At 39.9% G+C, this 15973-nt stretch overlaps 1 protein-coding gene across 10 annotated transcripts in view; it reads right to left on the bottom strand.

Annotated features, from left to right (window-relative positions):
- Positions 1-15973, bottom strand: part of MEF2A (myocyte enhancer factor 2A) — a 1032288-nt gene that overhangs the window by 185573 nt on the left and 830742 nt on the right. For 5 of the 10 annotated variants that reach the window (XM_044078398.1, XM_044078392.1, XM_044078390.1 and 2 more), the window contains one exon: positions 10528-10572. The exons of the other annotated variants lie outside the window; for them this stretch is intronic. In XM_044078398.1, the coding sequence (XP_043934333.1) occupies positions 10528-10572 (45 nt within the window). The remainder of the gene's footprint in view (positions 1-10527; positions 10573-15973) is intronic. 10 annotated transcript variants of the gene reach the window in all.

Raw genomic sequence — 15973 nt, 5'->3', positions numbered from 1 at the left:
TGCTCCAGATGCATGTCTTTGTAACATGGGAAGAAATCGGGGTACCCGGAGGAAACCCACACAAATGCAGGGAGGACATGCAAACTCCACACAGAAGGCACCCCTCTTGCTGTGAGGTGACAACACTACTTCTGCACCACTGCGCCGACCAAAGAGGCACTCTAAACTAATACTTTGTTGAAGCACCTTTTGATGTAATTACAGCAGTCAGTCTTCTTGGGTACACACCTACCATCAAGTAAAGAGACTCAACACCAAATAAAGGTCAGTTGTCCTAGTAGGATTTTCCTGACATTTACTCAGTTGCCTGCTACAGCAAAAGCCATAGTTTGCAGAGAGCTTACAAAGCATCAAAGGGATCTCATTGTTGAAAGGTATCAGTCAGGAGAAGGGTACAAAAAAAATTCCACAGCATTGGATATACCATGGACCACAGTGAAGACAGTCATCAAAAAGTGGAGAAAATATGGGACAACAGTGACAATGCAAAGAACTGGACATCCCTCCAAAACTGATGAAAAGACAAGACGAAAACTGGTCTGAGAGGCTGCCAAGAGACCTACAGCAACACTGAAGGAGCTGCTTGTGTACTATATGTGACAACAATCTCCTGTATTCTCCATATGTCTAGACTATGGGGTAGGGGTGCAAGACGGAAGAATTTTCTTACACAGAAAAACATCCAGGCCAGGCTAAAATTTGCAAAACAATACATCAAGTATCCCAAAAGTACGTGAGAAAATGTGTTATGGTCTGATGAAGCTAAGGTTGAACTTTATGGCCACAATTCCAAAAGGTACATTTGGCGCAAAACAATATACGCATCACCAAAAGAACATCCCCACGGTGAAGCATGGTGGTGGCAGTATCATGCTTTGGGGCTGCTTTTCTTCAGCTGGAACTGGGGCTTTAGTCAAAGTGAAGGCATTTATAAACAGATCCAAATACCAGTCACTTTTGGCCCAAAACTTTCAGGCACCTGCTAGAAACTTGAAGATGAAGAGGAATTTCACCTTTCAACACAAAAGTGACCCAAGCACACATCCAAATCAACAAAAGAATGGCTTCACTAGAAGAAAATTAAACTTTTGGAATGGCCCAGCCAGAGACCAGACCTAAATCCAATAGAAAAGCTGTGGGGTGACCTGAAGAAGGCTGTGCACAAGAGATGTTCTAGCAATCTGACAGACTTGGAGCACATTTCCAAGGAAGAGTGGGCAAATATTGCCAAGTCAAGATGTGCCACGCTGATAGACTCCTACCCAAGAAGACTGAATGCTGTAATTAAATCAAAAGGTACTTCAACAAAGTATTAGTTTAAGGTTGTGCACACTTAGGCAACCAGCTTACTGTACACATTTTTTATTTTTTATATTTTTTCCCCTAACAAATTTGTTTGTTTTTCAACTGAATTGTACAAGTTATAGGTCACACTAAAAATGCGAAAAGTTTTGAAATGATTTATTGTGGTCTTATTTTTTTATATCACAAAAACCTTGCATTTTAACAGGAGTGTGTACACTTTTTATACCCACTGTAGATATATATATATATATATGTGTGTGTGTGTGTGTGTGTAAAAAAACTTATGGCATACCTACTTAATAACCAACTTCTCTCTCCTACACAGCATGGAGTCCGCCCTGCCCACAGTACAACCACAGCCCTTATTTCCTTTACAAACCTCATCAACCAAAACAGACACTTAGGTAAACCTAACATCTGCCATATTCTTGGCCCTGTCAAAAGACTTCGATATGGTCACCCATCCCAAACTACTCCACTCCCTTTCTAATCTTGACCTTAGTGATCACGCATTAGCCTGGTTCCAAAACTATCTAGTTAGACAACAAGCAGTTCGATGGAACAACAACATATCCTCACTGCTGTCTGTTACCACAGGAGTCCCACAAGAGTCCACTCTGGGACCCCTTTTATTCTCCATCTTCATTAATGATCTCCACAGCATATGCCATGTTACAACTGTTATACAATATGCTGATGACTCAACATTAGTCTGCTCAGCCAACGACCCACACAAACTCCTCTCCCTTACCCAAAAAGCCTTCCAATTATAGAAACCTGGTTTCTTAACAAAAACCTATTACTTAATCCCAAAAAAAACAAACTGTTGCTATTTAAACCAAACAAATCCATATCAATGCCCAACACATTCAATACTGTGACAAGAGATGGGACTATCATCTCTCCAGACACTCGTACTGAACTGCTAGGAGTGACTGACAACAACCTCAAGTTTGATCTACATATAAATCAAACTATTAAAAACATTCACCAATCTTTATAAAAACAAACCATTTCTAACCCAACCTGCTAGAATAACTATAGTTCAAACCCACCTCCTCACCACACTATTCTTTGCCGCTCCCATCTACACCAACATACCCAAAACCGAAATGGCCAAGCTTAACATCTGCTACAATCAAATTGCCAAATTTGCTACTGCTGCTCCTTACCGTACCCACCAATGTCATTCTCTAAATCAACTTAACTGGTGTGAATTCCCAAATCTTCTCTCATTCCATCAGGTTTCTTTCGCCCATAAACTTCTACTACTTCCTGAAAACCCCCCTGCACTATCTAATCTACTTAAACTACAAACTAACTACAAACTAATACCAGACATCTTCGCTCTAGTGATAAAAGACTAATCAAGGTGACCAAAAGCAATAACACAGCAGGTGATTCCCTCTTCCCTAACTACATCAGTAAAATTTGGAACTCATTACCTTCAGCTATTACCTCAGCCAACTCAATGGTTACATTCAAAAAGCTACTAAAAGAACACCTAAAACTCGCATGGCTATGCCCTTGCTACCCACCATGTTGACCCATATCATACACACCCTCTGACTCACTCTCGTGCTCCCTTTCACTTCTTTCCCTTCAAGAAGAATCATGGCTCCTCCTTACAGTACCTCACCTGCAAACACCCACACCAACAGTCTGCAATTATGCACATTCCAACTTTAAACCCAACCCCATCTCACAAAACTAACCCTAACATCCACTACCAACCCCCTTTTACTTACATTTGTCTCAACTAATGTTATTACTGGAAACCAGTACATTCTAAGTACTACTATACTCTAATTTTAAACTACGGAACTTTGTTAAATCTTGTGACTACCAATGAATGTTGTACTATGTAACTTTAAAACTATGGAATCTTGTTAAATTATGTGTTTTCCCATGAATACTTGCTTGCTATGTAGAAATCTCATACTTGTTTGATCTTAATCTGTGGAGCTTTTTTCCCTGGGCCACCGCTGAAAATGGACATGTATCCAGTCTGACTCTCCCGTCAACAAATGTAAAATAAATAAATAAAATAATAAATATATATATATATATATATATATATATATATATAGAGAGAGAGAGAGAGTTATTGTCAGTTTTTTGGACATATTTGTACTGTTATAATGGACCTAGGGAAAAGAACTATTGGTGGAGAAATGTTGCTCAGGTTAATCACTGGACAAAGCCAAGTGTTTCACCCCAGCCAATGTAAATAAGCTGTGGTGAGCTCGCTCAGAGGTGAGGGAAAATATACATATAAGCAAGATCTAACAGAGATAAGAATAGCAATGGAGATTTACATATCTGAGTGATTACACAGAAATAAATCAGAAAAAAAACTATAAAAAATGTAAAACAGCTGTTATTTATACCAGGAGCCTTTTTAGGAGACATCTGTACTATTCAAAATTTAGGATGAAGCTTCGCATTTAGCCTTGGCCACTGTATTAAAGCTGCAGTGAGCTTGCTACAAGATTTTGTGGTTAGCTTTTTAGTAAACTGCCCCTAGCCTTTATTAATGGCATTTTCCCGGCTCCACGAAGTCTACTATTCAATTTTTCCTTTGGAACTCGACAAACATTCAACTTAAGCACTCAAACCATTCATTTCACAGCCCAGCACTTACTCAAAACTCATAGCAAGCACTAATTAACCCTAGCACTAGACCCCCCTATACTGTCCAGAAGGACAAGGCTCTCTATTCGTCCCTACCAGCCAATCAGTAAAACAGCTCACTTTACCTATTCAGGCATGTCCAAAGGGCAGTTTCAGGTGTACTCTGCAGTCCAACTGGTGCATCTGGGCATTTTGAGGCAATGTTACAACTGCCACATGTACGCAGACAACCCTCTCCTCCTACCACCAAACACTAATATATGCGAGAGATGCAATTATACAGCCAAACTGGAGGCAAAGCTCTCTCAACCCAAGACTGAACTGATAGTCAAGAGGAGAAGGGAAATACTTGCAACACACCACCAGTCTCACACAGAGCTATTAAACCAACACTGGCAAATAACACACATAAATACAAGAAAACATACTCGGAGGCTCTAAATAAAAGTCTGCAAAAGCAAAAGAGACCTCCAAAGCAGACATCCAAGCAACCTCCACACCCCATTACAAACCATGAAACACATACTTCACATAATCAGTGTGACATGCAATCACAGCCCTTAAGGCAAAATAACATATCCAACACACTAGTAATAGGTGACTCTATAGTCAGGCACACTGATTTCCCACTAACTAGGCTGGACAAGGAGAAGGTTACAGTTAGCTGCCTGTCGGGCGCCAGGACCCGCCACATAACACAAGCACTCAGTTCACTCCAGAGCAAGTACAAATACAACTCTGTCATTGTCCATGCTGGTGTGAATGACCTGAGATGTACCTCCCTGGACTACATGAAAAGAGACATGGAAGAGCTCTCTGATCATGTAGCCCAGGCTGGTATGACCTTGAACTGAGTAGCATCCTGCCCTCACCAAGAATGATGCCACAGTATAAAATAAAAATTATCAATTTCAACAATTGGCTAAGTTTCCGATGTCATTCAAAGGGGATCCAGTATCTGTCTTCCTGGGATGACATGCTTGACAAGCCACTTTACTTCACAAGAGATGGCTTGCACCTGTCACCCTTAGGCTTTCGAATACTGGCCAAGGCTTTTGCCGCCTCCATGGTGCCTTTTTTAGGCAAAGCTCAAAAGACAAACCCACCACCGTAAATAGCACAAGTAACCAAAAACTGAGAGTAATGCTACTCAATGCCAGAAGTCTAAACCTCAAAATGCATACACTCCAGGCACTCCTCAGTATGGAGAACATTGATATCTGTGCAGTAACAGAAACCTGGTTTAAGGCTCTACAGAGCACCCCAGCACTACCAGGCTATAACTCATACCATACTTTTCGGCCACAGAAACACAAAAGGCGGGGGTGTATCCATATTCATCAAGGATACCCACACCTCCAGGTTAGTGGCGCAGCACAATGCCTCAGAAATCATCCATGTGCAACTAACAGTGGGCAAAACTGCAATTCAAACTGTAGCTTGCTACAGATCACCCACCATGACCTAGGACCTCCATTCCACGTTTCTGGAGACACTGGAAAATATGAAGGTCCTACCAAACACCCTAATATTGGGTGATTTCAATTACCAAAACATTAACTGGGAGAACTACTCAAGTACTAACTCCCTTGCCCAACACTTCCTAGAATTTATAAACTCGAATGCCCTGGATCAACTGGTCAATACCCCCATCACAGGTGACAACATATTGGACCTGGTCATCACCAACATTGGCGAACGGTGTTCCACACCGGAGGTCAATCCCTCGCTGGTTAGATCAGACCATAGACTAATCACTCTGGATATCCACATTCCGTCCCCTCCCCCAATCAAGGAAACCACCCTGAAAAACTTTTCAAAAGTAAACTTCACGTTACTTAAGACCGAGGTGGAAAGTTTCACAGGCCCCATGCTAAAGGACAATGCTGTCCAAGCTGCTGAATCCCATACAAAGGCAATCTATAAGCACCTGCAAGAATGCATGGATTGTGCTATCCCAAGCAAAACCAAGACTCACTCCTCTAAGAAAAGGAAACCAGTCTGGTGGACACCTGCCATAAACAAGCTATACAATAGAAGGAGGAAACTAGTACAGAAAAGAGTAAAATCCCAAGAAGGAAAGACATCCCTCATCAGTATTAGCAAGAAACTACGTTCCCTCATAAAATCATCCTAGGCGAGCTTCGAAAGAAAAATTGCCAAGGACTCCAAAGATAACCACAAAGCGTTCTTTAGCTATGTCAAGAACCTAAGTGGAAACTCTCAGATCTGCTCTGAGTTAGTGCAGAATGGCACAAAATACACTTCACTGCCTGATATTGCCAACATTCTGGCAGACAGGTTTAGTGAAAACTTCTCCCCCCTCTCACCCCCTAAAGGGGCAATAACCATACCAGAAGAATGTAGAGCCCCAGCAATTACTGACACACAGGTTAAAACAGCCCTATCCAAAGCCAAAAACACAGCTTCACTGGGACCGGACAGTGTCCCAGGCTGTGTCTTACACAAGCTCCAAAATGAACTAACCCCTCACCTAAACACACTGTTCAAACTCAGCCTATCTACAGGCTACGTACCCATAGAGTGGCGCACAGCAACAGTTAACTCGCTCCACAAAGGTGGAGCCACAGCGGATCCCGGGAACTATCGCCCTATAAGCCTGATTAGCCTGGTCTGCAAGGCTATGGAGCGCATCATCATGGAACTCATTAACAGAGACATTGGGAACCTCCAAACATTGGACCCTACCCAGTTTGGCTTTGTTAAGGGCAGATCATGCCTCCTAAACCTGGTGGACTTCTTTGAGACAGTTACCAAGGCTTTAGAAGAGGGAAAGGAGGTCCACACAGCCTACTTAGACTTCGCAAAGGCTTTTGACACCACTCTCCATTCTGGTATTATAGACAAGCTCACCAGCCTGAACACAAAACGATACGAGATGGGTTGCCAATTGGCTCACAGACATAACCCACATGGTGAGAGTTGCAGGCTGTAGGTCCGACTCGAAACCAGTTACAAGTGGCATCCTCCAGGGCTCAGTCCTGGGACCTCTCCTGTTCGGTATATACTTCTCAGAGGTAAAGTCAAGCACAGGAGGACTGTGGCTGACCAAGTTTGCAGATGACTGCAAAGTGGGGGCCATAACTGACACTCTGGCTGATACAGACATCCTCCAGAAGGGTCTCAGTGAGACGGATACCTGGTGTCAAAATCATGGCCTCAAGCTAAATGCCAAAAAGTGCATAGTCATCCCCTTTGGAAAAAACAAAGTACCCGAGAACTACCACATACATGGTAGTCACCTAAATACAAAAAATGTAATAAGGGATCTGGGGACCCAAGTAGATAGTAACCTCTCCTTTGATAATCATATAGCCAAGGTGGTTAGAAAATCCTTCTATGTGGCCCACCTAATCACAAAAGGGTTAGCATCTAGAACAAAAGAGGTTATTGTGTCCCTCTACTTATGACTCATCAGACCCATCATAGAGTGCAACGCCCCATTTGGGATGTACCTTACAAAACACCTGCAACAGCTGGAAAGACCACAAAAGTATCTCAACAAGAAGATTACTGGCCTCAAACGGATGCCCTATGCAGCCCGACTGAAGAAACTCCAGCTGTACTCGTTTTCATACCGCTTACTCAGAGGTGATCTCTGCCTGACATACAAGGCCATGTCCAACCCAGAATTGATAGACATGCTCCACCTAACAAAAAACAAATCCCCGAGAGCCACACGCTCTATGGATCTAAACTTCACCACAACGATAAATAGGACGTGCTGGAGGGATAGGATTCCTGTCCCAGAGACTCCTCATGCTTTGGAACAGGATTCCAATCTACATTAGGCAGAGCCCCTCACTAACACTCTTCAAAAGAAACCTTGACGAGTGGATGGGAAACAGAAAATTTACCCCGGGGTTCACTGCAGTGGCTCTGCTGGACAGAGGCACAGGGAACTAATGGCTCTGCTGGACAGAGGCACAGGGAACTAATCTAAGGGGGCAGTGAAAGCCAACACATTCTGGCTAGGCTTATAGATGCCGTTGGGCAGATAGCCTAGTACTTATCTATGAACCTATGAAAAGGAGATAATCAAAGTAGGAATATCAAAGTAAAAAACTGAGGATTAGTGAAAATAGCGAAGTGATTCAGATTAATATACCCATCAACGGTCTTACATGTTGTGTCCATTACAGGTGCTTCAACAAAGTATTAGTTTAAGGGTGTGCACACTTATGCAAGCAGCATATTGTTCATTTTTTATTTTTTATATTTTTTCCCCTAACAGGTTTGTTTGTTTTCCAATCGAATTGTACAGGTTATAGGTCACATTAAAGGTGAAACAAAGTTTTGAAACGATTTATTGTTGTCTCATTTTTTTATATCATAAAAACCTTGCATTTTAACAGGGGTGCTAGGTCCAAGACAAAATACAAAATTCACAGTCTCTCTCAGAGAGTTCTTAAATTAATATCAAACATTACTGCTGGGCCATCTTGGATGACATCACTCCCTTTCACCTGACTTCAGTTCCCAGGCTAAACAGGAACTTAACATCTCTGTGTTAAAAATACATATCTCAAAGATGTTTGCTCACAACTGTGTAGCTGCTAGGAAGTCATAAAGCAATAAAACACTTTACATTTTAAACCTAATTACTTTTTCTCTGAGACAATAGAAAAAATCTCTACCTCTCGACATAGTGTCTGCTATTGAACTGAAACTGAGAGATAACATCTTTTGTTTATGGCCCAGCTATTAAGTAACTTAACCTCAACTATTCTTAAGTTTTGCAGTTTAATCTTCTATGTTCCAGCAGGATATGCTGTGGCTACATTCTTGAAGCTCAGTACATAACATACAGTTCTGTAAAAATCATATTAATATTCACGAATGACATAGAAATATTTATGAAATTTCAGATAGCTGGGCTGGCAGTGTCACAGAAGCTAAAAAGTAAGGTTTACAAAACAGTGGTGAAACTAGTACTAATGTATGGGACAGAAACCTGTGCAGTAAAGGCAGAGCAGTTGAGGAAGTTCGAGATGATGGAGATGAAGTGTCTGAGAAGGGTGGTAGGATGCACACTGTGGGGCAGATGATGAAATAAGGACACAACAGCAGAAGCCAAAATAGCTTCAATTGCAGAAAAGGTCAAACAGAACAGATTACGACGGTTCAAGCACATGTACAGAAAAACAGTGGACAATCTGGTGATGAAGATTTAGGACAGACAGGAAGAAGGCAAGAGGAAATGACAGCATCCAGCAAAGAGGTGGATGGACCCTGTGAGAGAAGACATGTATTCAGGTACGAGTCTCAAAGAAGGCAGGAGCGAGGCATTGAATATACAGAGATGGTGACAGTTGGCACAACACCCCAACCTCATGGTGAAAATGGGAAATAAAGGGAGATGATAATGATCTCCCTTTAAAAGAATAACAGTTTTCATCACAAAAGTAAAGTTCCCTTTTTCGTTCATATTTTTGAGAATTATCAGGTCTTGCAGCTTTCATACTAATATGAGGTTGAACAGTATGGGTCTCAAAATGTAACTCTACCCCCCCCCCCCTTCGGATCTTAATCCATTCAGAGATATAATCCAAAATAATTACTTTGCTGAACAAACCAAGTATCATTAATTTATCTGCAAACTGGACAAGAGCAAATAGATTCCTGAAGCTATAACAGCAAACCATAATGTCAATTATGTATCCATAAACCAAAGTGATAATTTTACACCGTGAAAATCAATTTATTTCAAAGTATTAAATAAAATACATGAAATTAAAAAAATGTAAAATTTAATACTTTATCGTAGGCTAGAGTTTGTTAAGACATAAGATATCCTAAGCAAGACACCAGTGATCTATCCTGAATTGAACTTTATAAAGTTATGAAAGGGCACAACAAACTAAAAAATTAAAATTTGATTAGACTATCTCTCTCACCACGAGTAATATGAAGAGTTCTATTGATGCTTGTATGATATGCTTACAGATAACATGCGCCCATATGACAAAAGAAATAAAGGTCAATCAGGTAAACTCTGTCTATATATAAAACAAAAAAAAAAAAACTAAAGTTACATTGCGAAAAGCCATTAGTTCCAAATTATCTCCATAAAATTATGTTATTGAGAAAACTGGTGTTAACTAAACTGGGCAATAGCTGTGACAATTCATGCCTGGGCAATCAATCCTCAGCTGGTGCCCCCCCCCCCCAAAAAAAAAAGTCTTCTACATTTCCAAACATAAATACATTTCTTTGAAATAATTTGAGAGACTGATATCATGGCTGCTTTGGAATACCTATATGGCTTGCAGACCAACCATCTGCCACCACTGACTTGCAAGGACCAATCTACAGTACACCTTTCCTACAGTGCTGATCGTGACCCTCAACAGCTTGTGTCCTAAGCAACTGCTGCACCCTAAGTAAATGCCAAAGTCAGAGTTGTCAAATTGTATTATTTCTGATTAAACAGTACTGAAATAGACAGAAATAATTGTTTAGGTGACATTTTGACAGGCATACTAACTAGGCACACCACTCCCCCTTGGGAAAAGTAAAATCTATGTGCCAAAAAAGAAAATGTTAAAAATAAAACTTGTAACTTACTGTTGTTCTCATTTCTGTTCTTTGCTGCAAGCATCACTGCATGACCTGCATGTACAAAATCAAGCTCTAGTAATATATTTTAAATACAAAATTATTTCTTCCCATTACAAATATATGTTAAAGAGTCTTCAGATATGTTTACCGTGTATATGGATAAAGGCAATTGTGATGCAGACAGTCACACTTTCAGAATGTGCGATTCATTGTGAAACTGAAGATGTGTAAACTGTGACTGAAACTATCCACAGACATCTCACAGAATGAAAACTGATAATTCCAAAATAAAAATCTAACAATACAAAACAATCAATACATAAAATACACACAAAATATCACTTAAAAATTTACAGTACAGCATCTAACTAAAATCTAAACCTTTTAACTTGTTACATAGTACATAACCTTCTTCCTGAAGGTTCTGTAGAGATATGAAATGGGCAAAATATTTTCACCCAGAGTGACATCGCCCACATGAAGCTGACAGAATGGAGGAAGCATGATCCCTGCCATCCTTCCACTGCGGACTGATGCTCCATATCACTGCTAATGGATATCATTTCTACTTCTGTTATACGCAAGAGTTACAGGCCGTTCCTGAATTTAACAAATATTTCTAGTTTCTACAGCATTCTAAAATCTCTACACACACAAGGTGCTATTATTAGTTTTTGCTATCAATCACTGTAAATTATTACCTTATTTGAATAATTTGCTTATATTTAAATTAAGAAAAATATCAAATATGCCATGCACACATGCACACAAAATGCCATATATTTACTTACAAATAACTTAACTTTTGTTGGAAAACAATCATACTTATCAGATAACATTGATTTCTCTTTTGCACTTTTGAGAGAAGGCAAAAAATTTTTAGATAAAATCGGCCACAATGAAAAAGGAAAGGCAGTTAATAAATGCTGCTCTATGCACTGCCCTGCCTCAGGTATGACTGCTCTATATTTTATTTTGCATACGTTTTATGTTAATTGGTGCTTTGAATCAGTTTAGTAACAATTATTTTATGCTGTGCCGTACTAGTTCTATATGTGTGTATTCTGCTACTTTTTATCATGTTATTATAACGGTGGATTCAGTTCAAGCACCTTAAAAAACTTGAAATTTAACTTTTAGGTCTTTATCTTGATCTCGGATAAAACAAAATGCACACTTAATATCATCAGTGTAGCAAACAGTTTATGTCAAAATAACAAATATACATACGTTCATTAATATTTTACTTTACATATATACAAATTAAAAAAAATGGCAAGAAAACAATAGTTGCCCATGTAGCTGTCTATATATCTTGCTGGGTACTATAACTTGCATAAATATTCTGCAGAATGTTTTATGTTTCAGATATGACCCTTTTCTGTAATAGCTAAGCATGTAACAACCTCAATATACATTTTCTGACTACATCTGAACCCCCCATAACATAGCACTCTGTAGAAAGACAGAACAAAATATATGTAGCTTTAATCTTAAAAGGTTATAAGTTATTTAGTACTGTACTTCAGCCAAAAAAAAATAATTACTAGTGTAGCAGCCCAGAAAGCCAAACTGTCCATTATTTGTGTAAGGTCAGATAATTACTGCATGATGCAATTTAACGGCAACAGGCCAAACTGAAATTCTGAAAAACGAAAAAAAAAAAATAAAAAAAACCCAGAAAAGAAACGTTTCAAGTGCCAGTAACTACTTTGCCTGTTATATACTATCAGGCTGACCAATCAGCAATAATAGATCTCAAAATCTTGTTAACTTGATAAAAAAAGAGTAAATCAGTACAAACAGCACTGATATGAACTTCCTTTACATGTTATTTGATGAATGCAAATCTTGCAAAGAACTGAAGGCTTGTGGATACTCGGGCAGGACCATTAATATATATAGTCCAGTACAGGCACGCTTAGGGGTCCTAATCTAGCAATATGCAGAGTTTGTCAGACCTGTACTGTATGCAGGCTGAAGCTGACACTCCAAGGATCTCAAAATTAACATTACCCTGAACTAAAAGGATACTGCTGAAATGTTTGGTTCTAGATCTCAGCGGACTTCCATTCTGATGTGCAATGCTTAAAGCCTGTACTGAACATATGATGCAAGTCTTTCTGTATAAAATACACCGATGAAAAGGGACACTATTCTGTGCTGTGCTGTGCTGTGTCCATAAACATGACGCCTAAAGCAACTTATTTCCAGACCATACAGACAGCACTATGTTAAAAGTAGGACTGTCTGCAATACGCAATGAAAGCCATGCTGATCCTGATCCTGGGAATGTTACTAAAAACATCAAAAATTGGTACTATGGAAGGGCTAGGAAGCCTAAAAGCTGTTCACTGCATAGCTACACATAGCCTGACCACAGTACTGTGCAGAGACAAAGGTTGAAGCTGCTTGCTGCTTACAGCCTATGTTATACAAGGTTTAAGACATTTTTGTGCATACCTCGAAACAAGAATGCTGCAAATCATATGACTTGTACTACAGTAGCTTTCTAGAAAGGATGCTGTAGTGTAACTTGCCAATGGTATGGAAGCTCAAACTGGAATTACATGAAGAAACACTTTGCTCAAGCACACTGAAATACTGTAATACCAGAATGAGAAGAAACTAGGCTATGCACAGCCCTACGGCTGGTGCTCTGGGTACAGCCTGAGGCTCTCACTGCACAATATCTAAAGCTGGCATTGTATGAAAAGCCTAATGATGGCATTACATAAGGCCTGAGTTCATACACACAGCAGAAGTACAGGCAGGCTAGTAGTCTTGTATATAAGACAAGGATGGCACATTGCACTGGAACTAAAACGTGAAAAGCTGTTTGCAGTCTAATGCAACTACAGCTTGTAAAGCTGTTTGCAGTCTAATGCAACTACAGCTTGTAAAGCTCTTACAGTCTTATGTAGGTACAGCAGAGAAGTTCAATGGTAGAAAAGTAAGGTAAGTTTAGGTTGGTATAACTCAGAGGATAAGAAATGAACTACAGAGTTTCTAAACTTGTAATGAAGTGTTCCTTTAATGAATGATATGTTGCATTTTCACAACTGCCAGTTACGTAGAAATGAGATGAAGACACCAACCTTGGCTAACAACTTGTATGACTATATGAACTCCAGCACATTTTGTATGACTATACTAATTCCAGAACGTGTTGTACAACTATACTAACTCCAGCACTTGTTGTATGGCTATACTAACTCCAGCATGTGTTTGACAAAAACCTTTACCTTTTATTACTGTAGCAAGGAACTGGTGATGAATCCCTTAAATTAAAGAGAGTGCTTACAGGAAGATAAACAGTTTCTATGAATTACCTTAAAGAAATACAACATCCGTTAGTTTCCAAATTTTACGAGATGAACAACATTCTACTTTCTTTGACAACAGCGCAGAGGATAAATCTACAAGCATTGTCCTGTTGTACTAGACTTGATCCCACGAGCTCTCACCTATACAATAGTTCTGTGACACAGAGGGATGGAGCCCCGAGTGTGATCCAGGTGTCTAGGGTTTGATTAATATCCCCAGCACTGGAGGAGCCAGGCAGGGAGGGAAGAAGTGAAGGGGTGTGACCAGCTTGTCTCTTTTGGAGGACAGGAGGGTATATATACTCCATGGACACAATCACCAGTGTGACCTTCCTGGTGGAGACTAGGAAAAAATGGCACTCTTGCTGTTATGGGAGGGACAGGGCTGTATGCAAGAAATGCCCCATATGGAAGTGAGGGAACATCTGTTATGGACAGCCCATTGCATATCCCTCCGTGACACTTTTCCAGGTGTGTGTGTGGTTAGGGTCAGGGAGAAATATGAAAAAATCCTTAAGTCACCCCCTGATGGCTGCCTTGAATTATGGCTTCTTCCTGTCAACCCTTGTAATGGGGAAGGAATGAGCTGAGTGAATGGAAGAGGACTGATGAGACAGAGAGTGGGGACACAGAATGAAAAAAAAGTGTAGTGCTTCCATACTCAAAAGGTTTGCACTTCTGGATTGTATAGTTTTTAGTATTTTAATTTTGCTAAACAGTCTGCCTGCAATAGAGAAAAAAACAAATTATGGAATTCATAGAAATCTCCATACTGAGACAGTGCAGTCACAATCACTCAACCATGAGCCAGAAAATAAAGTTGTAAAAAACATGCCGTGGTTTAGCAAATGTATGTCTGGCTATGTCCTTGCTTAAACCCTCAAAGCTTGGCTTAGAAATCTGAAGTTATTCCTGATGCTGGAGTTAGGTGATGTTTACATGACCTAGCTTAGTCCAGGAACACTTCAGAATACTGCTCCTGAAAAATTCTGAGCTAGAGCTCTTTTGGAGAAGGACAATAAGTCAAGTAGGCTAGTGACTGTGAGGAAAAGGAAAACACCGGCTGCATTCCACCATTGAGGAATCCATGAATAAAATTTGGATGGGGCAAGTTGGAAGGATGGGATCTTCATTTGTAACTTGGTAGAAAGTGTTCATCATTCCAGGGACCATCAAAACCATCAGATCCATCAAATACACCAATTATGAAGGGGAATCATACCTCTTAACTGTCCACATTTTCACACAGTCATTTTTTGCCTAATATTTTTTCACATATTCCTCATAAAATGTATGTTTTTGACAAATCACTGAGGATTGAAGTCACTAAATAATGACATTGTTCTGAGTTTCAGACTTCATATCCCTCTGAAAAATGTAAGCTAACACAAAACCTATTATTCTAGCAACTCCCTAAGTTTATAAGAGCAACATTATAAGATGTCACTGATTTTAGGTCTTTGTCTCCACCATTATTTTTAGTTTTGTCCAGATTTCTTGCATTTAGAGGTTGAGAAGTATGAAGGGCGTCACTGGACAGACATAATCTGCTTAATTTCTGAAATATGGAGACTGCCAGGCTGCCAGGAAGAGTGTAATACTTATAGTTGCATATCATACCCAAAACATGCAGCAGAGTCCAAATAATCACCAAATTATGTGGTCCCACATGGAAGGTCTAAGCCATCAACTCTTGGACCTTCTCATTGGAAAAAAGGGCTGGCACAAAATTGAAAAAAAGAGCCATCATAAGTCATCTACTCATATACGGGAATGACAGGAGATCACTATAAAAATTGATACAGAGATTAAGGGCACCATTTGGGAAAAGGATAGCACTTAGTGGTGGAACTGCAAGAAACACAACACAATGTGCAGGAATAGTCATCTAGAAGGGTTCCTAAAAAACATGGGTTAATTATTCTTCTCTGTGTTACAGAGAAGGAACTTCAGTTTATGTGGATATTTCCCAGTGTAGGAGAATTCTGAAGGGGAGAGAAGAATGCCTGTTCTCCTCAGCACTACGATGGGCCAAGTTGTAACCTTCTCACAGGAATGGCCCAGAAGAAAAATTCCTACTGTGACGGAAAGTGCTCAATGGAGGTGGTACTAACGGTGAGAGATAT

This window comes from Protopterus annectens, chromosome 7.part0 (assembly GCF_019279795.1).
Source record: "Protopterus annectens isolate FY-2018-M chromosome 7.part0, PAN1.0, whole genome shotgun sequence".
Taxonomy (NCBI): domain Eukaryota; kingdom Metazoa; phylum Chordata; order Ceratodontiformes; family Protopteridae; genus Protopterus; species Protopterus annectens.
This window is presented reverse-complemented; position numbering and strand designations above follow the sequence as displayed.